This window comes from Arvicanthis niloticus, chromosome 11, assembly GCF_011762505.2.
Source record: "Arvicanthis niloticus isolate mArvNil1 chromosome 11, mArvNil1.pat.X, whole genome shotgun sequence".
Taxonomy (NCBI): Eukaryota; Metazoa; Chordata; class Mammalia; order Rodentia; family Muridae; genus Arvicanthis; species Arvicanthis niloticus.
The window spans coordinates 50,030,211-50,055,089 of record NC_047668.1 but is presented as its reverse complement, the minus strand read 5'-3'; the positions used below and the strand labels follow the sequence as shown (position 1 = coordinate 50,055,089).

At 52.4% G+C, this 24,879-nt stretch overlaps 1 protein-coding gene and 1 long non-coding RNA gene across 2 annotated transcripts; one reads left to right on the top strand and one right to left on the bottom strand.

The window, feature by feature from the left end:
* The first annotated feature begins 1,966 nt into the window (after positions 1 to 1,966).
* Sdc1 (syndecan 1) lies at positions 1,967 to 23,979 on the top strand. The gene is made up of 5 exons (XM_034514097.2): positions 1,967 to 2,279; positions 20,297 to 20,378; positions 21,256 to 21,737; positions 22,214 to 22,349; positions 22,557 to 23,979. Exons 1-5 carry the CDS (start codon positions 2,214 to 2,216, stop codon positions 22,724 to 22,726), a joined length of 936 nt encoding a protein of 311 aa, XP_034369988.1. The 5' UTR covers positions 1,967 to 2,213; the 3' UTR covers positions 22,727 to 23,979.
* On the bottom strand, positions 15,801 to 17,728 carry LOC143443881 (uncharacterized). The gene is made up of 3 exons (XR_013113210.1): positions 17,612 to 17,728; positions 17,149 to 17,325; positions 15,801 to 15,935 (listed from the first exon to the last, which is right to left on the bottom strand). It is a non-coding gene; the product is annotated as an uncharacterized LOC143443881 (long non-coding RNA).
* Positions 23,980 to 24,879: the final 900 nt, after the last annotated feature.

Below are 24,879 nucleotides of genomic sequence, written 5' to 3'. Positions count from 1 at the left end.
GGCATCATCCCTTAGATGTAAGGGGTGCTGGAACGAAGGCTCTCGATCTCTCTTTTTAAATTAGGAATCTATTCTTATTTTTTGTCAGTTGGTGCTTTGCCTACATGTATGTTTGTGTGAGGATGTTGTATCCCCTGGAACTGGAGTCACAGTTAGTTGTGAGCTGCCACATGGGTGCTGGCAGTTGAACCCTGATCCTCTGTAAGAATAACCAGTGCTCTTAACCACTGAGCCATCGCTCCAACCTCTTGGATATTGAAGGCAGGGAGGAATCTGAAGCCATGTAGGGTGCCTGGGCTCTAAGATCAACAGGACCATCACCTCCTTTCTTTATGTGTCTTTCTTGGGGTCTCCTTATAGGAGTCCTCTTATGTGCCCCTCAACAGCCTCATTGATCTGGGTTAAACTTATGCAGGTGGAAGGAAACATCAAACTGGTCGTGTTTAAAACATGAAACACCCCCATCAGTCCTTTCCTGTTCCCAATTTTTTTCTCCTATTTTGAGAGGACAGGAAGGTAAAATACCAAAGTGTCCTACTTTTCTTCCATATATCAGGCTCAAAGGACTGAAGAGCTGACTTCAGACCCTGAAACCACTCTGTAGGAGGCACCTGCTTTTTAGATCCTAAGCCTCCCTGAGCCTTGCTTGCTATTGGGTGCTCCTTCCCAAGACCCTCGAGGATCCAGGCAAGAACTGGGCGGGATCTGTATGTAGCCCATAGATAGACCTAGGGTAGCTGAGACGCCAAAAGGGAGCGCTTCCTGATGACAAAAGTGTTCAAACACAATCGGGTGCTGGTTGTTGGGCTACTTCTGGAGGCGTGGTGTCAGAGTGGGGTGTGTGCAAAGGACGTTGTTGAATTCCCAGAAGGCTGGCTTCATAGTATAGAGTCTACACTGGAGACTTCCGGAGAAGCTGAGCCTCAGATCCTAGCTTCTCAGTCCAGGCCGACTGATGCGGGACTGAGGATTAAGGACGGATGCCCGATGCCGTGTTTGGCCTCTGCCTTGCAGGTGCAAAGGTCCTTTGGCACCATCACAGATTGAGGGCAAGACGGGGCTGGTTCTTCCCTTTGCTCTCGCTGATGTTTGCCACGCCTGCGGCTCTCTGTGCTCCCTTTTGGACTGATATTGTTTGAAGGGCGTTGGAAACCGTGAGGTCCAGGCCCTACAGAGAATCATTAAGGAACAGGAACTCAAATGGAGCTCCTCAGATGGTTCTGCCTGAGGTCACCTGGAAACAAAGAGGCCATTTATTTTTTTCCTTTGGTCTTGGACAAGGAAGAGAGAGGGCTTTGTCTCTTATAAAGACAGCAAAAATTAAAAAAAAAAAAAAAACCAACAATAACAAAGCCACCTCTTCCAGACAGTGCTCATGTCTTTAAAGGTCTGGAGTTCCCAGCAATTTGTAGGTAAGGACTAGTGTTCCAAGACTCCAGGGGTCCCCTATCCTCAGCCCGCTGGGAGGTGGGAACCATACATCTGTTCCTCGTTTTATATATAGCCTCATCGCTATGGGGCTCCGAGGTGGCCCCCCAAATCTCCCTCACCTGGAGGACCCCCGGGTGTCCTCGCCCAGAGGGCGCTGCAGCCTCGCATGTAGAGAACAATCGCTCTTCTCCAAGGCAGTGCCTCCTGACTCAGGAACAGGACCTAGTAGCGAGTGCACCTGGGTCTCCATCAGCCACGCATCAAGGAAGGTGAGACGCGGGAATCACAGATAGCCTGCACCAGTGCTCAAGGGAGGAAGGTGGGGCTCAGACCTGCAGGAGCTGAAGAGTGGGGTGGGCTTCGATCCTAGGAGGCGTGGAAGGGGGTGTGGCTGGATCCCGGGGGTGGGGCGCCAAGGGGCGGGCAGCCCAGAGGGAGGGACCCGAGGGGTGGAGATTGGGACTACCCAGGCCCGCGGAGCTGGGGGTGGGCGGCTAGTAGTTTTGCAACGGCAAAGAGCCTGTGGGTTTATTATAAGGCGGAGCTCGGCGGGAGAGGTACGGGCCAGAGGAGACAGAGCCTGGCGCAGAGGAAGGAATCTGGCAGTCGGGAGCTGACTCCAGCCGGCGGAACCTGCAGCCCTCGCTCGGGACAGCAGCGTGCTGGGCAGGAGCCCGGGACAGCAAAGCGCAGTGCAATCAGCAGAGCCGGCCCGGAGCTCCGTGCAACCGGCAACTTCGACCCACGTAGCCCGCCGAGCTCCCGCCGCCGGTCCGGGCAGCATGAGACGTGCGGCGCTCTGGCTCTGGCTCTGCGCTCTGGCGCTGCGCCTGCAGCCTGCTCTCCCGGTGAGTGTGGCCCGGGGCAGGGCTGGAAGGCGGCGGGAAGCCGGGACTCGCCACTCGCCGATGCCATGCAGGCGGCAGCACGTGGAGGGGGAGGGGAGCGGGGACTTCTTCCCGCGCAGCCTGGTGGATCCAGGGATGGTGAGCCCTTAAATGAGGGCTCCTGTCCCAATTCCTCCGCGGTCCGTGGGTGCCACGAGAGTCCCACAACTCGTGGTCCGGGCGTCTGGCAGTGTGGACCCTCCATTGGTTCCCCGCTCTCAATGAAGTAAAACGACTCCACATGGGTCTGAGTCCGCCGGCCTTAGGCGGCGCCTGGAGTTGCTCTCTCCCGTTGCTGTCTTGCTGGCCATCTCAGCGGCCTGGCCTCCGCCAGTGTCCCGGAGGGATGCAGTGGCCATGGCCACAACGCCTTTTCCATAGACCCTAATTCAAACCGGACTCCAGGCTGCACCCCCAGCGCCGCGGAGCCCAGGCGCCCGGTCCTTTGCACCGGGGCAAGTTTGGGCGCAGCGGAGCCGGCGCGGGAACGGGAGGGGGCTGACGTGCGGGGTGGCCGGAGAGACGGGATTAAGGTTGCTCGTGGGACACAAGAGGGTGGCACGGGGACCATGGGTTTTTCTCTGGCTGTCCCAGGTGAGCCGGGCCGAGCTGGCAGCGGGAGGTTCCGGGAAGTTGGCTTCACAACGCTAAAGACCCTAAGAACCCAACTTTGGGGTCGCTGAAGTTGTGCTGCCCCCCGGAGGGCCTCCTCCGCATGGCCCGCGCGGGGGACCCTCCCCGCGAGTGGACCCCGGTACGGCTCTTCCCCTCCCCCGACTCGGCTTTGTGCTGAAGCCGCGCGTAGGGAAGGCGGGTCCCTTGGCCCGCCCAGTAGGGCCGCGGGGAAAGAGGGACGAACGTGGAGCTGGCGACTGGTGGGGGGAGGCTTCTGGGTAGGATGCAGCCATCCACCTTTGGCGGGGGTCGGTCTCTCTAATCAGCGACTTGGCCGACAAAGAGCTTGTCGAGGGTACCCCAGAAAGTGCTCTCCCGCCCCAGCCGCCGTCCGCTAGCCCGCCTTCCCCAACGGGGGCGCTTTGTTCTCGGCCCCTGTAACCCTTCCCTGGGAACCGCCCCGCAGCGCCGGTCCTTGACGTGGGCCGGGTCCTGGGTCGCCGCCAGGTGTCAGCGCTGCCCTCCGGGTGTCCACGCCCCTAGCCCCCGCACCCGCTGTGAAGTCCCGGGGGTCCTTTCCACTGGCGGCTTTGCCCAACCCCTGGGAGGCAGAGGCGAGGTGCGGAGCCTCAGGCTTTATCCCTTCCGGAAGTGGCAGTCTCCCACCGCCACATCTGGTCTGCTTAACTTCGATAGTCCTGGCCAAGGCAGACACATGCACAGGGAAGGAGAGTTGAGCGCCGGTAGATACCGAGGTCGTGAACAAATAAAGTGGCACCTGGACACGTCCCCAGTCACTGCTAATGGGCATTGCCTTCGCTCCTTCCCAGGTGGCTTGTGCTCTCCATCACTCCGGAGCCCAAGAGAGGACCTCCATACTTGCATTACCCATGAGTTGGGGTTGTGTGGGGCGCCAAATCAGGGTTCTTGGGGAAGGGATATGAATTCCGAAGTGAGTCTCCGGTGCGCTCCTGGCTTTAAGGTTCAAGAAATTGTACTGGAGGGTTGTGGTTTCTGTGGGACTCAGATTATGCTTGGAATCACAGTTACCACTATGGAGAAGAAAGTGGAGCTACTTGGCATGCCTCCCTGGCCTGCCTGGCATTAACCTCCGCACTATTCTCCAGGCCCAACACGAGGCCTCACTGGGGCAGAACAGATGCAGTACTGAATTTCTTTCCAGGCAGGATCTGGAGAGATGGTCAGCTCTTTCCTGGTGTCTTTAGAGAGGCAGATATTCCTGTGACCTAGGCCCCTCAAGCACCCATTAGTAACACTGAGTAGACAACTGGAGGTGGTGATTCTTTATGGACTGTGTTTCCGGGAACTTCCTGTGTGTTGGCCTGGGAGGTTGGACCCTCTAGGGAGACCCAAGGTCTAGGAAGTAGAGTTGTCTCAATGGTAGGGACCTACAGTCCTGGAAAGACTTCCTAGAGGAAGAAGTTGAGATGAGCCAGGTCACTGCTTGGGCTTTGGGACCAGACTCCCACTTAGGAGGCAAAAGTGTTCGTTTTGTTATATTCTTTATTAAATTTGGTTTGTTTTCTCTCTTCCAGCAAAAAAAAAAAAAAAAAATCCACGTTTGGTTAAAAGTGGGTGCATAAGACTGAGGACATATTCAGAGCTTCCCCTTTTCCTGAAAAATATGAAGGCAGCTGGGATTTACTTAAAATGGGAGCACATACCCACAAGTTACCAGAGAGCTGGCCCCCTTCTCAGGACTCCCTAAGCTCCTGTGGGAAGCAGGTCAGAACAGCCCTGGGGACCAGAGAGATAGGGAGTGCCGTTGGGTACCTGCCTTTGAATGGCCAAGGGGAGGCTTCTGGGACCGGAGGCTGCTAGCAACTACTCCCCAGAGACTGAAACAGGTTTGTCTAAAGTGTCCTTCAGTGTGTGTGTCCCCTGGTCTTTTGTTTCTCCTGTATAGAATAGGAGAAATGGTTATTTGCTCTGCAATGGTGACTTGCTATTTGTTCCCTTCCCCCCCCCCCCCCCCCTTACTGTAATCATTTGGACTGGTAGAGACACTTCCCCTGAGGTCTGGCAGAAGGGAGGGAGTGGAGGAGGCCTGGGCTCGCATGATGTCACTGCTGGCTTCAGCTCTCTGGGGAGGGTGGAGCTGGTTGTAACCTACCTGTGGCTCTTGATGGGCCCCAATAAAACCTCATTAACACACATTGGTGGGGAGAAGGGACTGGAAAGAATGATGGGAAAGCTTGAGGGTTTTTTTTTTTTTTCCAGTACTTTCTAGATCTTCCCTCCCCCCTTGCTGCAGCAAAATTTTGGATTCCTGAAGTCCTTTGAGAATGTATCATAGTAGCCAGACTTTTTTTCAGTGAGTTTAAAATCACCTCCATATAAAGTATTTTTTTTTGTTGTTTTGTTTTTTTTGAGACAGGGCCTCTCTCTGTGGCAGCCCTGGCTGCCCTGGAACTCAATATGTTGACCAGGCTGGCTTCAAACTCCAAGAAAGAGATCCACCTGCCTCTAACTTTCAGGGCTGGGCCTAAAGGTGTGCACCACCAGAAGTGCCCCACTTTTACAAAGTAGTCTTACTTTGAGCAGGATTCTGAAACCCTCATTTCCTTTCTGTTCTCCTCAACGATAAGATGCTAGGTGTATTTATTCCCTCCTGATGCTGGGCCCTCCTCCTCGAGTGTCGCCAGGTCAAGTAGTCTCCTGGTTTTTGGTGGCTCTGAAGAGCACTGTGTCCCAGTGCCTGGTGTTTTCAATTGTGAGCTTCTCTTTTCCTTCTCAGTCTCTGGTAGCCAGAGTGACACTGGTGTGCCCAAGCGTGGCAGCTTTTCTGATTAGTTCTAATTTATTTTCATTTTCAGACGAGAAACAAATCAGATTGGTTATAATTCTTACAAACACAAAAGTCTCACCTTTGAAGTAGCTCTCAGGCTGTGTGAATTTGATGTCCCTCAGGAATCTCTGTTGAGACTGCTGCAGTGTGTGTGTGTAAGAGGCAGGGTAGACTGGAGGAAAAGGGTGCTGCCAACCCCACTGTCCTGGTCCTAGAGTGATGCAGAGGCATTGGCCAGGTGGAGAACTCCCTCAGTGTGAGATGCACACAATTCCAAAAGCACACATGAGCCTGAGTTCCCGTTGGGCAGTTTCTTCTCTTCGGTGACTTATCGGCTCCAGCTGCCCTGGACTAACAAGGCTAGCTCAACTCTATTAATAATCGAAGGCTGCTGTTCTTGTTTTGAGACCGATCCTTATTCAGTAGCCTTGCCTGTCCTTGAACTCTTAGCAATTCTCCTGTCTCAACTTCCAAAGTGCTGAAATTACAGACTCGAGCCACCATGTGTGACTAAACTCTTGCACCTAATCCTTACTACTGCTCTTGGGTTTGGTCCTTTCACCATCTCTTCAGTGTCCCTTTTAGTTCATGTTCTATGTAATCTAGCGCCCATACTTAGAGACAGCAGGTTAGAAACAGCATTGGATCAAACAGAGCCTCTTACTGAAGCCCAGCTCTGCCACTGATTTACTGTGTAATCTCAAGTGACTCACTTCTAACTCCACTTGTCCCCATCGCAGAACAGACATCACCCTACCTGTTCTTTCTGCCCACATTCTGTCATTTGCATATTAATTTCATAAGAGATGGTTTGAAAGTGCTTTGTAATGAAAGTGGGGGGGGGAGAGTTAGCTGTTGATAATAGTTAGAGTTAACTTTTATGGAGTGCCTGTTGTGTGTGTGGGGGGGGGGGGCTTGGTACTTTTCTTACAGTCCTACTTAGCTTTTCCTCCTAAGCCTTTATGGTATATATCATTGCCTCGTCTTTTTTGAGTGTGTGTATGTGCAGGCACTCACGCACACACACACTCACCTGTGTGCTCGCATGCTCTCATATGTTTACGTATATGGTGTGAATACACATTAGCGTTGTCAAATATCTACTACCACCAAGAAGGGCCTGCCCACGGGGGCTGGCTGAATCCAGTGAGGCCCTCCCTGGAGTTTGTAAATCTCACTTGGACACTCCTGGTTGTGAGCATTTTGCATGGAGTGGTTGGTTGTTTAGCTGGGCTGTGGCCTGCGCTGTACCTTTGGGTAAACCCTGAGTATTGGGCAACACCCCAGCCTGCGGCTGTGTGTGCCTGATGGTTACTTGGGTACAGGTAAGAGCTCTTCATAGTAAGTTTGGGCTCAGCTGACAGCAGTAGGGTCCTGGCAGTGGGCAGTGGGCACCTGGGGCTACATAAAGTTCACAAGCTATTAACTGCATGCTGAGGAATCTGTCTTGGGTGGTACCTGTTCCCCCAGCCCCCATGCAGGACCCAGCTTATACTGTCTTTTATCTTGAGCTTGGGGAACAAACTTAGAGATGTAGCAGAGCCTTTGTAAGCCCTGGGAGGTGGGTTTCATGGCCACAAGTGGGTAGCTTGGGATCCAGGACTCCTGGCTTCAATGTTGCGTTCTCCCCTGGCTCTTTCCAGTGCAAGGGTGTGCTAGGGGAACATTTTGGACATTAAATTATTTCTAGTCCCAAAGCACACAGAACATACTGTTTCCTAATTGCCTTTCTTTTTTTTTTTCTTTCTTTTTTTTCTTTTTTCTTCAATCTGGTTTTGAAGTGTTGGGTTTGAAAATTCCCCCTGAGAGCCTGCCTTAGTGTGTACAGAGGGACGATATTAGAACAGGAAGTCTGTAGAAAGTATTTTCATCTCCAGGACCTTGTGCCCTGGAGCAGAGTCAGCATGGTGTCATATCCCTACTGGCTATTCAAGGAAAGACTGGGTTTTAGTTGGGAATGAACCTTCTAGAACCTTTTGTCGAGTATGACAGGAATGTCCCAAAGTGCATGGGCATTTGCTTGTCTCTTACCATAAAGAGGTGGCTTTAGGTACAGACTATAAGACTAGGCCCTTGGAGTGAGACCCTGAATTTGGTGCCATTTCAACTCCAGATGGACACTGGAGGTCCCTGCACAGCGGACTCTGGGATGGCCAGCTTTGTTTCTGTAGGATACTGTTACCTGCTCTACAAGAGCTTCCCCCGACAAGGAGTGGGTACTAGAGGAGGGACATCCTCCCACCCTGGCATATGCTGTATGTTTGGAGAGTCAGGAGGTCTGGTGAAGCCTGCAAGTGGAGGCAAGTTTAGCAGGACTTGGGGAGAGCTCAGTAGGAAATCTCTGGACCATTGACAGGCGGGTGTGATGGGTGGGTTGAGGGGGGGCGGGCAGTCTAGCTCTCCTTTTAGAGATTTGCCCCGGGATCTTTCCTGCTGACTCTGGAACTTGGAGGCCTCCAGAGGTGGCTCCCTCAGGAGCCTCTCAGGGGTCTCCCATCTCTACTGTTTATGGCTTTGTGGGCTGCCTAATTATATAGAGAGGATATGTTCCTCTGGCCTCCAGCCCTGGGAAAAGTTCTGCCCAGTGACTCACCTGAGGCCTGCATCCGTGTGTGCACTCAGGCACACAGGCACACAGGCATGTTCAGGGGCTGAGGTCCTGCTGGCTTCAGCCTTCATAGCCGTGAGGATCTTGCCCCCACCAGGCTTCCCCTTGAGTTCTGCAGCAGTGGTGGCATCTGGGAAACCTGGTCACTTCTTTTTTGCAGCTCCCACCCTCTCTTGGTGTCATTCCCCTTCTTAACTACAGATCTGATGCTCTTTGTATCCTGACCTTAGACTCATGCAGAAATTAGTCTTTTGTCTTAGCTTTGTCCCTGACTTCTTGTGGCCCAGGTAAGTAGTTGATCCTTTGGGCCTGTGAAATCTGCTCAGGGGCCTCCATTTTCTAAAAGTCACATGCTGACAGAGAGGCCTACTCCTGGGATGGTGAATGTAACCCTGCAGGGCTTCCCAAGCCTCTTTTGGTTTCTCTTTATTCTTTCTGGAGACTCAGCAGGGAGAATTGACTGCTCCAGGGGTCTCAGAAAAGACCACTCTGGAGGTGGGGTTGGGGCAGGTTTTCAGATCAGTGCCCTTGGCATTCCTTGTGGGAACCAGGCTGGATGAGGCCTCTGGGCAAGGTCAGGCTGGGGGTGGAGGCCAGGTGATGTTCTCTGCACCCACACCCAGGCATCCTGGCACCCTCCCCAAGGTCCGCTCATCAGCAGGAATAAAAGCAGTGCTGGGCAGGTTGGGGCAGTGGGCAGGTGGGCGTGTTTATCGCTGTGCGCATCAGCTGAGTCACGATGCCAGGCCCCATGAGTCCTCCCTGGAGGTTCACCCAACCCACCCTGACCCACTGGCGCCCACTGGCATGAGGTAGGGCAGGGCAGTGAGACAAGACAAGCCTGGGGGGTGGGGGTTGCTGAGAGGCAAAGGGAGCTCATGACTTCAGGTGTTCATGACCTGTCCTGGCTGTGTCATGGGGACTTGTGGGTGTCTCAGGTGCTACCTGTGTCTCTGCTGTCCCAGGAGGAATCTGTCTTAGGTGCCAACCTGCCTAGAGCCCCTGCTGGGGGTGCAGGAAATGCACCAAGGGAGAGTGGCCATCCATGAAGTAGGCCTAGGAAGCTAGACTGAATACAGTGCTGGTGAAAGGCAGTAGCGCCTCAGCCCCCACCTGTGTCTTCCCTGCCAGCTGGAGGGGTTTATCTCGGATTCTGCAAAACCATAGAACCAGTCAAAGCAGGCTTCTTTGATGCTTTAGACTTGCAGGCTCCCTGGGTTTGGGGAGTACTTGGAAAGGTCCCATAGGTAGGGAGGGCATCAGGAAGCAGAAGAGGGCCAGGTACCTCTATCTCCTGGGCACTGCCCCCAACCCCCATCTCCAAGGATGGTAAGTGAGCCCTTCTGGTACAATGACAGGGAGGAAAACCCTTAATCTTACCTCATTTGGCTCTGTCATAGCTCTTTCTGTGGCCACAGAGGCACTCTTCCGGTACACTGTCATTTTCACGTAAGGCCAGCAGCCCGGCCTGATGCTTGGGTCTGGCCACCTATAGCCATTGGGCTGGCCAAGTGAGAAGGAACCCAGAACTGGCAGGATACTGATGCTAGACCTCGAGTGGGTGGGTAGACTGAGGGTCACCCATCTCCAGGATAGAACTGAGGGAGCTGGTATCTACCTGTGGCATCCAGCATATGCTGGCCCTTGGCTGTCATACCAGAGGTGGCTAAGGATGCTCCTGGGAATTCACTGGTTGGGGACTTGATCAGATCAGAGGGACACAGAGTAACATTAACTCTGGTATCCTCTGCAGCAACTCTCAGTGTCTCTGCTGACCCGGAAGTACTTGGAGATCCCCTCTCCTGAGAGAGTTCCAGTGGATATAGGAGTCAGGTTTGGGTTTGCAGGGACCCAGCTGTAGAGCATCTATGGAGCCACTGAGGCCATTGTGGAGGCTGACATCATTCCAGCTTCTTCCAGAGGAAGCTGAGGGGGTGTTGAGGGTACAGTGTTGGGATCACATCTCTCCCAGAATGGCATGCTGGCGGGGGATGGAACCCTTGCTTCTGGCCTCTACTCTTGGTCTGTAGGCTGTGGTCTATAGGCTGCTGTAGTCTCTGGGTTCTGTCCTACCTCCCTGCTCTTCTGTGCTCCAAAGTCATGCTGAAGGGGATCTGGCCATTCCAAATGGGCATGGTGTTCCTTCTGTTCTCCCACCCCCAGGAGGAGGCAGGCCTGGATTGTAGATTCCTAGAAGTGGTCCTGAGGATGCCATGGATGAACATGGAGACAGGACAGGCTGGGCATACTAGCCACCTATCTTTCCATAGAAGTCTGAATCAGCCTACCTCTGGGAGTCCAAGCTAACTCAAATCTTCAGGGCTTGAGCAAGGGGCTACTAGCATATTAGCTGGCTAGTTCATCTTGGCTGACCTAAACCCAGATTAGGCTAGAGAACACAGCAGCGTAGAATCTGGCTCACTTGGACCACATGTTGGCTTTATTGGTTCTTATGTAATTTTGCACATGAATTTTTACTTCTAAGCCTCAGTTTCAGTTTCCTCACCTGTGAAATGGGGTTCCTGATATCTTGCCTAGAGGGGCTCTTTTAAAAAAAAAAAGATTAATGAAGTAGTATGTGGAGTGGTCGGGGTTCTCTCCTTGACTGGAGCAAGACTCTAAGAGTACTAAACACAGCTTGCTGTACGCAGCACCCCCGGTGACTGTGCCTGAGCAGAGGGTACAGAGTCTTCATGTGAATGGCCCTTCTGGTCTTGCCCTGGTAGTGCTGATGTCATAGAGTCTACAAACATGCCTTTTGGCCTTCCTCAGAAGTCCAAGCCTTTCCTGGCAGACATTCATCTCCACTGAGCCTCTATATGAGGCTGGATCCTGGCCTGAGCTGTATGAACTGGGCTGGCAAATGGGAAAACAAGACACCCGGGCACCTGGGTGGGCGCTCGGGAGAGCAGGGTTTCAGTTGTAGGGCACCGTGGCCTGTGCCTGGAGCTTCTGACTGAAGGTTACCCTGAGAGGAAGCGGGTTCTCTATAGAGAACCAACATAGCTGGGTCAGAGTGCAAGGCGGGTGTGGGCCTCTGCCCTGACCCACTGAGCGCCACTGAAGGCTGCTCTTCTGGGGAGTGTGAGCTCTGAACGGGACTGTGATGGCGGCCGGGGTCTGGCAGAGCAAACCTCCCTGGCTTCTCTCCACTCTGATGTGCCCTTAAACAAGTGACTGTCCCCTTTGTCTCAATTTCTACATCTGCAGGATGGATAGGGCGCTCTGGTCTGAAAATGGTTTTAAAGATAAGTTAGCTAATACCGGGAAAGTGCTCTGACTGGTACCTGGCACATTACTCAACAAGTAGTGACTGGAATGGCTGATTTCCTAAGGTCTAGACGCATTTCTATGCTTGCAGTGTCCCTACAGCCTGGGTCAGGCCCTTAGGTTCTCCCTCACACTGCTGGCCCAAGGACCTAGACTGCTGGGCCCTGCCCCCCATTTTTCCCTTTAAGCCACCTCTGTGTCAACTCTAAAAGCGGTGGAGTTGTGCAGGCCTCCAGTTTATCTAGGCTGTGAGATGTCAGAGAAAGGGCCTGGGCTGGTTTGCTCCTGTGTGGGCTGGGCTCACTCCAGGAACTGAGAAACCCACCTACCTTTTCAAAAACTCCTCTGACACCTCAGGCTAGCCCACCTGACACCTTGGGCTAGCCCACCCTGCTATGGGACCACTCCCAGCATGCTCTGCCTTCTGTTTGTTTCCCAGTGGCCTCAGTGCCTTTTCAAGTTGTACAGGCATCTTATAGTTCAAGGTGTATTTCCTGGGGGGTGGGAGGAATATTATTGTCACCTGCATTCTGACAGAGGTTAAAGAAATTTGCTCTTTGTATCTTCTAGTCCCTTCTTTATAATATTTCTCATCTGTTGTAGCCCCTACCCAACTTAAGGGGCCCCAGTTCTAGAATTAGTCCCTCCCCCATAGGAAAAAGATTTATGCTACAAATGTGAATGACTTTAGCCCCTCCCACAGGCATTTTCATTTTCAAAAGGGTATTGCATAACTGCAGGGACACTAAGAGATTTGGTGATCAGCGTTAGAGCCGTGTCCCAGCTGAAGCCCTGGCTGGCGCAGGTGTGTCGAAAGCTGTAGTTTCTGCTTCAGTGAAACTTGAGGATCCTTTATTTAGCCGGTTCGGGGCAGAATGGCCATGAGAAGTCTATGTGTCACAGGTGTCAGGTCCTCATGCCCTGCTGAGTCTAGAATCAGCTAGGTAGCAGTTTGGGGGGTACTGACAGACTGGGAATTTGCATCTCAGAAGCGAGAATGGTGGGGGGTCCCTATACCGCTCTAGACAGGATCTATATCTGACTTGGCGGCCACCTCTCTTTCAAGTTCCTTGGCTCTGACCAGCAAGATGTGCCCAAAAGATACTGAGGAGACCCTTCACTTCTTTTTAGGCTAGCCTGGGGTCAGCATGGTGGAGGTCAGGTGGACAATATAAGAATAGCTTTCTGTCCCTTCCATCTTCACAAGCTACTTCCCAGAGACACCCTGATTCTGGGCATCTCCAGCAGTCACCTGGCCCATAATGCTTTGCTGCCCTTTGTTTCAGCCGCTGTATCTGGTTGTCTCTTCAAAGTTTGTTCCAAGAAACAGTCCAAATTATAAGACATCTTTTCACTATATTGGGTCTTCTCATTTTCCTGTGGTACATCTGGCTGGTCAGGCCCAAGGGATTTGAAGAGAGGTGACTGGCAAATCTGGGGGAATCGGTTTTATCTGGTTCCCTCCAGGAGCAGTGCCTAGTGAGAGGCTGAGCCGGGGCCAAGTGCCCTTGCTCCACACTGCCTGCAATCCTGCCCTGCCTGTCCTGGCTGGGTTCTGGCAGGTGGAGCTTCCGAGGAACTGGTCTTCCAGCTCCACACCCAGCTCTCAGCTGAGCCTGCTCAGAGACTAGTCCTGGCATGTGGGTTGCAGGGGAGTTGCCATCCCCACCAGGGGGTGTGGGCATGGTACTCATGGACACTGACCTGTGGTGGGTATGGAGACTGGAGGAATGGTGCAGGCAAATTTGCTGGTGCTGGCTGACTTGGCTCTGACATTAGCCTTGGTTTGCCATCTGGTGTTAAACTAACAGGGAATGCTGACAAGACCAAAAAAAACCAAAAAACAAAAAAACCCAGTTATTAAATCTAAGTAAGGATACTGTCTTTCTACTCAGCCCATTCCCAAGAATCCCCAAGATGCACAGGGAATGTGGAGCAGCAGTGAGGATCACTTGGGGGGAGGGGGGGAAGGGGGCGGGGATGTGGGCGAGCTGTGTGCTCCCAGGGGATTTCGGGAAATTCCCCTCAGTGGAAGTGCTGTTAGGGTCTGGGCCTTGGAGGTGTTTGGGGGTCCTGTGCTCCCCAGCTAGGCAGCTAACAGTCCTCTTTACTTGCCTTGTCCTCACCTTGGCCCCACCCTGGGTTGGGCCTCTTGTTCACTCCCTGCTGGGTCACCAGTCACTTCTCTGCAGGTCCCAGCTTGATTCTTGGTGGAGAGAGAGAAAGTTGATAAATCATGGTGCCTGTCAGCTGGAAATTTGGGTGTTGCCTGAAGGCACCAGGGAGGGCCCTCCCTTCTGTAGGTGACTTTAGGAAGGGGTTTCTAGGTCTTGAGGCCTCCTTACAGTTTCTCAGCTCCCTGGGAGGGAAATGAGGAGTTGGGTATCACCCCAGCAGGAATCACTGTTCACTCTCCAGCCATAAAAGAATGCAGGATTATCTACTCAGGCTTCTTCATTCCCAGCCAGCACAATGGGTACAGAGACACACAGGGAGCTGCCCAGACACCCAGCATAGAAGTAGTTGAGCTAGATCTGGTACTGTCCCAGAGAGCCTCGTTGGACAAGCTTCAGGAGAACTCACCCAGCATCTCAGCTAGGACTAGAGGAAACGGTGATTATGGGAAAGAGAGTAGTCAGGACCCCAGGCTGTAGGACATAGTTTACAAGCTGAGATCCACCAGGATATGAGTAGGTTTTAGCCACATTCTCTCCTGTCCATCCTACCCTCTTGGAGACATTGCACCTTGTAGAAAGTTGCCCTGGAGGCCCACCCTTGGGGCCCCCTGGGGTAGCTCAGTAGTGTCGGCATCCTCCCACTGACTTCAGTCAGGTTACACAGTGGGGCAGCTAGTGTGAAGGCTCTGGACTGGGAAGCCAGCTACTTGGGAAAACAAGGTTGTTTCTGGTGGGCCCTGGCAGAAGTTCTTGCTTTCCTTGGTGGCTTTGGGGGCCTTTGGAATCTTGAATGTTCCCTCAGCTCCGTGGTGATGCAGGCCCTCCTGGTACCGTGGTGTTTGTCTGCTGAGAGGGAAGGCATTGGAAATAAAGACTGCTCTAGAGCCTTCCCAGGATGCTTTGCTCCTGGCACTGGCTTACAGAGCTCTCTTGCTACTTAGTGCCTTGACTTTGAACACTGGATTCAGTCAGGGAACAGAAGAGGTCTTGACTTCCTGAGTTCCTGGCCATTGCAGGAAAAGGCTTCTCTGAGAGGAGGCTTTCCTCCTCAGGTGACTGCTTCCAAACAAAATACAGCAGCCTCTGAGGAGGAAGTGTTGATTGACATTGTGATAGTTCTTGGGGTCCCTGGATGCAGATGGCAGTTTGGACGTCATGCTCAGGTCATGTGTCCAGTTGTACCGAGGGAGGTGAGTTCTTTAGCTCAGAGCCCTCAGTACCCCAGAATTGTGGATTCTAGGGGTGAAAGGAGTACCCCCATAGACCTTAGATTGACAGGTCTGACCATGACACTAGGGTAGGGGTAGATCTCTTGCATACTGTGAACCTGCTTGAAACCCCTCTAGGTATTTGCTGTAGAATAGAGTCTTGGTTGGAGAACAGTGATGAGTGTTTATCCTGTCATGACTGTGGGGGTAGGGGTGTATCCTTGTATTTTCCCAGTGTAGCATGCTGAGTAGACAGACCATATGACGGAAGCCTGGGCTCCTGGAACAGGTGTGGGTGCCTCCCCACCCCACTCCCCCCCAACTACCTGGGATCCAGGCTGCTTGGGAATGGCTGTGACCCAGCTCCTTTGATAACAGCAGCTCTTTGTCACTGGATGTTGTGACTAATGAGACTTGTTGATTCAATGACTCGGCTTCCACCCACAGAAGCTGGGGGTTCTGTTATGGCACCAGGCAGTGCAGACAACCCACAGGTTTTGCCTCTTTCCCACTCCACAAAGTGAAGTTCCCAGCACTGCCTACATTAGAGACTTGTGAGTGGTCCTTTCATACCTCAGTCTCTGAGACTTCTCCTTCTGGAAGCCCCTGGAATGGGGCACTGGGTATGTACGTGCTGTGGTCTCTGCTAGGGTCAACACCAGGCTATTTCTTACCTTGCTCGAACCTCCAAGCTTCCAGGTGATGAGTCCCGAGTTTTGAAGAGAAGGGATCCATTTAATATCGAAATTCTGTGACCTTGAATTTCTTATCTTTTATTACATGTTATTTCATATGTATGTGTATTTGTGTCTATGTGTGCGGACACGCTTGTGGAGGTCATAGGACAACTTCAGGAAGTCAGTTCTCTTCTATCATGTGGGTCCTGGGGATCAAATTCAGGTTGTCAGGCTTGGAGGTATATGCTTTACCCTGAAAATAAAAAGTAGACAGCCCCTTGGAATCAGTAAAGCTTTTTAAGGGCTGTGTAACTTAGATACCACCAAAGTTGCCCAGCTGGTAACATGATAATGTCTTAGGGTTCTGATGGGAAGCCACAGGTCTCTGTACCCAGTGGCTGCAGACTCCCAGGGTATGGGCATATTCTCTGAAAAGCTTGTAATCCCGGAACCCATCAGAGACACCCCCCGTGGTATCATGATTTTTTTGTGACACAGCTGAAGTGTCTTCATACTCAAAATATTGTGATGAAGTGCTGGGTTACAGACCACCCTCAGCCTCAGGCAACCAGGACACGGGGCTCCATCAGATTGCAGTGACTACCACAGAGGGTGGCCTTCCTTACAGTCAGTGTGGGTGTGGGAGCTGGCAGGAAGTGGCTGCAGGCTGCCTTTAAGTATCCCAGCCAGCCCTCTGCCCACAGCTCCAAACAAGTTCTTTGGCGATGGCTTGCAACTATTGGTGAACTCTCCTGTACCATGTCCTGCTGCTTCTATACCGTCCAAGTGTGTGCCTGGTACCCAGCTGGGCAGCTAGGCGGGGCTAAGCACTCATCTTGCTTCCTGGTGTTGAAGCCATTTTCCCTTGAAACAGATGGTCTCAGCCAGGGGAGGTGGTCCTTAGGCCTGGGGAGTGGGGAAGAAATGGTGTACCATAGTGTGAGGACACTTGTTGGCTGACGGCCTTGGGTAGGTCCTTCACCCTGGGAAGGGCTGTTTCTTATCTATTAGAGATGCTAACCTCAGCAGGACCTGAGAAGCTGCAAGGGAAGTGTAGGAACCAGAGTGGTGAAAATTATCTTCAGCCCTAGGGAAGTCTGAGGCCTGTGCCCCGCTTTGTCCTGGACTGGGCCCCTGCCTTGGGTGTGTCTCTCTAGCCTCAGGGGAGGTCCATAGCAGATGTGTCGACTGGTCTTTCGCCCTGTGTCCACTCCCCATGTATGTACCTCTATGATCCTTCTAAGTAAACCAAGCTTCTAACTTTGGGTTTTCAAATCAGCCAGGTTCCAGGCTCTGTGTTTCAGTAGGGGGGAAATAAGCAGTCCTGGGTTTGATTGCACAAACCATGAAAATCTTTTTACCATGAGGTTTCTTCTCTCTCTCTCTCTCTCTCTCTCTCTCTCTCTCTCTCTCTCTCTCTGTGTGTGTGTGTGTGTGTGTGTGCACATACATACATACATATATACCTGTATCTGTGTGCTGTACATGTGCCACAGCAGACTCGTGAGGAGGTCAGGCAAACTTTATGAGAATCTTTTCTTTGCTTCACTTGCGTCCCAGGGTCACACTGTGGCAAGCACCTTTACCTGCTGAACTACGGCAACCGCTCTGTTCTCTATTCTTGATTTGCTTGCTGAGCAGGCCTGTGGAGATGAAAGGGCTGGCTTGCCTTTACTTCCCTCAGTGGCAGGAGGTAGGTCCCTAGACATCTCTAAGCCGTGGGTGACACGGTCTTGGAAGAACCCAGGTCAGAAGTGATACTGAGAGGGCCCCATGAGCCCCCAGGAACACACAGGGTTCTAAATAGTACCTGATTGCTGCATCGAAGACTCCTTCAGCTGGGACCTGTGGAGCCCTGGTTCAGAGAGAATTATCCCCCCCTCCCCCAATTTCTTCTCTTCTGGGGCTGAAATCTCTTCCTTTCCTTACCTGTGATGCCATCATGAAAGGTCCCAGCTGAGGTTGCAGGTGGGACAGTCAGGGAGCTGCTTCTCTTTGCTTAGCAGGAATTGGGGTTATGGGGTGTAGGTGGTGGTTGGCTCCCCCCTTTCCCTGCCCTGGACCTGGTTTACTGGTTTCAACAGAGATTTGTTCTAGAAGCCTGTTGCGTAAACAAGATCACAAAGGGATAAGCTTGAACAAAACCAGGGGAACAAATTGCTTCTCTGTGAAGACCCAATCTTATCTAACTCTTAGAGAAGCCCTCCCCTTTGGGAAATTCTGACTTTTGAGGGAAGAGGCTAGCCGCCCTATGTTCGCCTGAACTCCAGCCTTGGCTACCCCACATTGAACAAGGTCCGTACTCCTAATGTGTGACTCAGGCTGGTCCAGTTGGATCTGGGACCTTGACCCCATCTCCTGCTTTCCTTCCCTTGGAGGGAGTCAGTGGGTTAGGAAATGAGAGGGTTGAGACCTAGAATGAAGAGGAAGCTATGAACTCGAGGACTGTTCCTGCCCGGTGGGCGATCTTCTCCATCGCCGAAGGAGGCAGCCACAGGGAAGGCTACCACAGGGCTCTGGGGTACCATCTGCGGCAGTGTATACAGGATGTAAGGGGATGGGGTCTGACTGCTTGGTGGAAGGGCCTCAGTGAACTGTGAGAGTCTCCTGCAGTACTTCTCAACCTGTGGGTCGTGACCCTTTGGGGGGCACATATTAGATATTTACATTATGACTCATAACAGTAGCAAAGTTACAATTCTGAAATGGCAAAGAAGTCACCACCACACGGGGAGCTGTATTAAACGGCCAGGGCATTAGGAAAGTTGAGAGCCACTCGTCTAACTGGGTCTGGGCTGTGACAGGCTGTAACTGCTCTCTGGAGTTAAGCCACGTTGAACCAACTGTCCTTGCAGATGGGCCTGTCGAGGCTCAAAACCTTTGTCCCAAGGGAGAGGAGCTTGCTTTTGCTTCGTACTTGTAAAGGAAGTTCATTGGTGCTTCCGGCTGCTCTATGTGCAGAACTGCCCCTGTAACAGAGCGCATACAGCTGCAGCTTTCCTCTGTGCGTCCCTCAACCACTCCTGACTCCCCTGATGAGTGAAGCCAATAGGGATGTGTCTGGGTCCCTGGGCCAAGCATTCTGGACCACGGTGAGCCTCAGCTAGGCTACCCTGAATCTTCTGTAGAGGCTCCTGGTAAGCTGGCTCCCTCCTGTCTCCTTTTCTCTTGAAATTTGGTCTTGATCCTGTCCTCCTCTGTGCACATGACCCTCCATTACCTACCAGGCTGTGTGGTTTTTTTGTTTTGTTTTTGTTTTTACTTGTACAAAAATGTTGTGACCCTTTAGTAGTGCAGATGTTAGTGCTGGCCCCATTTTACAGGTGGAAAAACTGAGGCTGTAAGATGTGCAGGGACTAAGGCCACTCAGTTGGTAGATGAGGTCTTACCACTCAGAAGTCAGGTGGTCTCTGGAGCCTTTAGCTGAACCATATACTACTTTTTCTGTTTTGTTGAGACAAAGTCTCTCTCTATAGCTCTGGCTAGCCCAGAACCCATATGTAGATGAGGCTAGCCTCAAATACAATCTGCAATCTTTTATGTCTTCCTCCTGGGTGGTAGGATTGAAGGCATGCGATTCCTCCTAACTGTTACACATAGTTTTTAAAAATTTATTCTTTGTTCCGGTCTGTGCTGGGGCCTTGTAAGATGGTCTGTACTGAGTTGAGTCTCATTGATGAGCAGGGCCCCCATATCTTCCTTCTCTGTCACTTGCTTACCTGGGTCTTTCTTCTGTACTTGCTGTTCTAGAACCAGTGCTGAGAGCAGCCATGGGCCCAACTCTGCCCCTTGCACAGCCTGCCTCGCTGGGAACCGTGCTCCGCTTCCCTGCCCAAGTCCTATGGGACTGTGTTTGCACTCCACCACCTGCAGCCCCTTGGAGCTGGAGCAGGCAAGGCGGGCCGCATTCCTGCAGCTGCTGTTGCCAAGGAGAGCCCATCCCTTTCAGCGGTGCCTCCTTAATGCAGAAGCCTTGTCGAATTTGTGTCCACTGTCCCTAGCCAAAGAGTACCCTGCCCTTTCTTCACTAAGAAGGATAGGATACAGTCCTTCCTGTGGCTGACAAAATAGGCCTTGGGACAAGGCCTGGGACCACCCTGTGTGGGCAAAGCTGCCGCAGCACAGCTAGCTCCTCCACGACAGGCCTGGCTCTGCTTCTCACACTTGAGACTTCTATGCCCACACCCCATTGTCTAGCTCAGCTGGACACTGATTTTTTTTTTTTAATGTATAGATTGTTTAGGTGGGGGGCTGAAAGCTCCCACTGATGGCCTCAAGCCTGATTCTCAGAGTAGGATCAACTGATGGCTTTCCCGGAGATCACAGCTTCTGTTCCCAGGTCAGGCTCCCTGACTAGTCAGAGCACCCTGGGGTTAGGACGATGGCCCTGTCACTTTGGCCTCCACCTGGCACCAGGCTATGTTGTTACAGCGTTGAGGATATGAGGAGGACCAGGGGTTTCCCAGAGTTAGCCCCAGGGCCACAGGCAATGGTTTCCTACATGTGTGGCTGGGGTGGTTGGCTGAGCCTTTTCAGCTGCCTAGGATAGGAACCCAGGGATACTGGGCACTGACCAAGACTCATCTCATAAACGCCTTTCTTATCTTTTTGTAGCAAATTGTGGCTGTAAATGTGCCTCCTGAAGATCAGGATGGCTCTGGGGATGACTCCGACAACTTCTCTGGCTCAGGCACAGGTAAAGACTGACCCAGAACACTGAACACTGGCCATAGAGCATGGCAGGAGTGGTGAACAGGCAGTCACCCAGCTTTTAGGTAGCCCCCCTTTTCCCCCCAATCCCATCCTTAGCCATTGGAGTCAGAAGAACAGTGCCAAAGGAAAGAATGGTGTCCAACTGCAAGCCACTCAGCTAAGAAAAACCCTCAAGAGAAGTGAAGTGGCTCCATCATGGGCAGCCGCTAGAGCCAACCCTTGGAGGAGTTTGACTCCACCAAGCCTTAGTGTTTCCATCTGTGAGATGGGAATGACTGACCCAGAGGCTGCTAGGAGCTACAGGAAGCACAGAGTCTGATAGCTATAGATTTGCTCTCACCTCCATCTCTAGATACCAGTTCTCTTGGGGCGGGGGGGGGGGGGGGAGATCATCCTGTATGCTGCAGCTAGCCAGAGGGGTCTCCCAGAAGAGTGGAGAGAGCTCAGAAGGGAAGTCGAGGTAGCAGTAGAAAGGGGACCAGAGGAAAGGGTTGGAAGATAGGTAAAATGCAGCTATGTATTCTTGGGAGCCTAGGCCTTGGGGAAGAGGGTAGAAGAGGTGTTTTTACTGGGCTACGTACGGTCCTATCAGCTATGGTGTCTTAGCTCATGCTCATAGCAGGATCCCTTCCCAGATTCCCGAGATCTTTCTCACAATTCAGAGAGCAGGCCGCCCCTAGGCAGGTGAACCTGCAAAGGGCATCTTTTCTGGCCTAATTTTCAAAGTGAGTTCAGCCTTGGCTAGTTGACCCATGGGGACTCAGGCCTCAGCCTCCCTTATATAGCATGAATCATGTCACACTTGACACCTGGCGACCTCTCCTACCCTGACACCCCAAACCCCATTTCTGACCCTGCAGGTGCTTTGCCAGATATCACTTTGCAGACGTCTTCCACTTGGAAGGATGTGTGGCTCCTGACGGCCACTCCCACAGCTCCAGAGCTCACCAGCAGGGATGCTGAGGCTGCTTTCACCTCCGTCCTGCCAGCTGGAGAGAAGCCCGAGGAGGGAAAGCCTGTGCTCCATGTAGAAGCAGAGCCTGACTTCACTGCTCGGGACAAGGAAGAAGAGGTCACCACCGGGCCCAGGGAGACCACGCAGCTCCCGATCACCCAACGGGCCTCAACAGCCAGAGTCACCACAGCCCAGGCATCTGTCACATCTCATCCCCACGGGGATGTGCAACCTGGCCTCCATGAGACCCTGGCTCCCACAGCACCTGGCCAACCTGACCATCATCAGCCTCCAAGTGTGGAGGATGGAGGTCCTTCTGTCATCAAAGAGGCTGCCGAGGATGGAACCACCAATCAGCTTCCTGCAGGAGAGGGCTCTGGAGAACAGGTGAGTGGCTTTGTCTTTCCTGGGGTTTCTTGGGTGGCCACTAGTACCTGGCACCTGGCTGCCTAATGTCCTTTCTTTGTCCTGTAATTAACATTGTAGTCCTCATTACAATGATGGGTAACAGGGTCCCACCTTCCTCCTGCTCTAAACAGACTGATTACAAGATCAGTAGGCAGCCGACTCTTTAGATATCATTCAAGAGCTAGCCACCTAAACTTACACCAGGGTGAATTTTCTGTCTTAGACCATCATGGGAATTTTCATTCAAGAATGTGTGCTTTTGTGTCACTGGAGGTGGTATCTGTGTCTCAGCTGGCCAGGGTCCCAAGTGTGATTCCAAGTCATGACAGATGCTGGGATAGGTTGGGTATGTCTGCTGGGGTGGCAGGGGAATCCGAACATGGTATGGCAGTGTTACAGGTTGGTATTGTGTCAGTGGTTCCAGCCTGACCTGATCCCTACCTGCCTTTCTGTAGGACTTCACCTTTGAAACATCTGGAGAGAACACAGCTGTGTCTGCTGTAGAGCCTGGCCTGCGGAATCAGCCCCCGGTGGATGAAGGAGCCACAGGTGCTTCTCAGAGCCTTTTGGACAGGAAGGAAGTCCTGGGAGGTGAGTCTCCTTTCAAGTGGGTAGGAGGAAACAGGTTGTGGCTCTGAGGTAGCCTGGGCTACTGGGGTGCAGCATCTTTAGCCACGGGGTAGGGAAGGAGGAGGGTTGACTCTAACGCAGGCCACCTCCCATGCTGTCCCTCTGGGGAGAGACTACCACTGACCCCATATAGCTACTGATCTGAGCCTGCCTCTGTCCACTCCCTAGGTGTCATTGCTGGAGGCCTGGTGGGTCTCATCTTCGCTGTGTGCCTGGTGGCTTTCATGCTGTATCGGATGAAGAAGAAGGACGAAGGCAGCTACTCCTTGGAGGAGCCCAAACAAGCCAATGGCGGTGCCTACCAGAAACCCACCAAGCAGGAGGAGTTCTACGCCTGAGGGGGAAATAGCTCTTCCCCCACGGCCCCTGCCACTCACTAGGCTCCCACTTGCCTCTTCTGTGAAAAACTTCAAGCCCTGGCCTCCCCACCGCTGTGCCGTCTTCTCTGCACCCAGACCCTTTCAGCTGTTCCAGCCCGAGTGGTCCCAGGGTGTTCTGGGAATTCATTTTCCTTTGACTTCTGCCTAGAAGCTTGGGTGCAGAGGGTTTCTTGCATCTGATCTTTCTACCACAGCTACACCTGCTGTCCACTCTTCTGACTTGGTTTCTCCAAATGGGAGGAGACCCAGCTCTGGACAGAAAGGGGACCCAACTGCTTTGGACCTAGCTGGCCTATTGTGGCTGGAGGATCCTGGGGACAGGAGAGGGGCTTCGGCTGACATGCCATAGCACTTACCCATAGAGATCGCTAGGGTTGGCCGTGCTGTGGTAGGGGATGGAGTCCAGGACTCCTTGGAATTCACTTCTCATTGTGGGGAGGTCTACTTTAGACAACTTGGTTTTGCACATATTTCCTCTAATTTCTCTGTTCGAGCCCCAACAGACCTTACTTCTGGGGTAAGGCAAGTCAGTTGACCGGTGTCCCTCACCTCGCTTCCCTAATCTACATTTGGGAGACCACATCGGGGTTAATAAGACTTTTTTTTGTTTTTGTTTTTGTTTTTTTAACCTAGAAGAACCAAATCCGGACGCCAAAACGTAGGCTTAGTTTGTGTGTCGTCTCTCAGTTTGTCGCTCATGCGTGCAACAGGGTATGGACTATCTGTATGGTGCCCCATTTTTGGTGGCCCCTAAGTGGGCTGGCTAGTCCAGGATGTTATGGAGTAGCTGCCACTTCTTCACCAGTCATGCCTGTGTGCATGGACTCAGGGCCATGGCCTTGGCCTAGGCCACTGTGACATTGGAAGAGCCTGTGTGAGAACTTACTCCTAGATCACAGTCTGGGGGGAGGGGAGGAGACTATAGAGTTTTGGGGGAGGGGTGGTAAGGGTGCCCAAGACTCTCCCGCCTTTGATACCATCTCTGGTTACCCTTTCTCCTGGATGTTGACAAGACACGTCTTGAGTATGGCTGGTACTGGCTCCTCCATCGAGAACCAAGTTCACCTTCAGCTCCTGTGGCCCTGACCCCAGGCTGGAGTCAAAAATGTTTCCCAAAGAGTGAGAGTCTTTTGCTTTTGGCAAAACGCTACTTAATCCAATGGGTTCTGTACAGTAGATTTTGCAGATGTAATAAACTTTAATATAAAGGAGTCCTATGAACTCTACTGCTTCTGCTTCTTCTCCGGACTGGTGGTGCAGATATGGCCAGCCTTTGCCCAAACCCTGGTAGCTCGGGAAGCTTAGGTCAAGGCTATACACCTCCAGTCCTCCAAGGGGTAGGATCCAGGGTTCCTCTGATTTGTTGTTTTGTTTTGTTGTGTTGTGTTTTTCTTTTGGCTAAACTTCTTTTGGAAGTTGGTAGGTTCAGCCAAGGTTTAACAGGACCTGATGTCTGTTCTTCTAAGTGGTTTAAGTAATTGGGACTCTAGCACATCTTGACTTGGGGTCACCAGAGCTAAGCTCGCTCTGCAGAGCAGACACCTAGGGCAGCCTTCCTCCCTCATGTCTGCCAGGACACTTCTGAGGATTCCTTGCTTACTTAGTTCAACGATGTTCCAGCTGCTGGCTAGGCTGCTCAGTGGCTCAGCTAGACGAAAAAGATCTGTGCCCTGCGTCTCATCTCAGAACTTATTGCCAGATCGTATGGCTGGATGTGATGTGGGGTGGGGGTGGGGTCTGCTCTGAGACAGCACTCAGCTGAGGGCTTGTGAGACAGTGCCCAAGCCTCAGGCTGGGCCCATTCATATAATTGCAATAAATGGTACCTGTCCGTTTGGACAGCAGACACTTTGGTGTGCTTGTGGAATCTCTTTTTGGTCTAGCCATGTCCTACTCTGTCTGGTTTTGGAATGGGAGCCTAACTGGCCTGTGTTCTGGCTTGGTACCAAATAACAACGGTCCCTGCCATTCTTGCCCAGGCCCCAGGGCAGGACTTTGGACTTGACATGCCCCAGGACTCCCGACTTTGCACCTGTTCAGCCTTCTATGTGTATAGCATCAACTCCAGCCAGGCTATTCCTTTCCCTGGGGTCAGGAGGATTCTGCTGACT

What these genes read in the sequence shown, in the direction of transcription:
- Sdc1 (XM_034514097.2), top strand. Translation starts at nt 2,214, where the DNA reads ATGAGACGTGCGGCGCTCTGGCTCTGGCTCTGCGCTCTGGCGCTGCGC. An exon ending in GCCTGCAGCCTGCTCTCCCG is followed by an intron (nt 2,280 to 20,296) that starts GTGAGTGTGGCC and finishes ATCTTTTTGTAG; the next exon opens with CAAATTGTGGCTGTAAATGT. An exon ending in CTTCTCTGGCTCAGGCACAG is followed by an intron (nt 20,379 to 21,255) that starts GTAAAGACTGAC and finishes CTGACCCTGCAG; the next exon opens with GTGCTTTGCCAGATATCACT.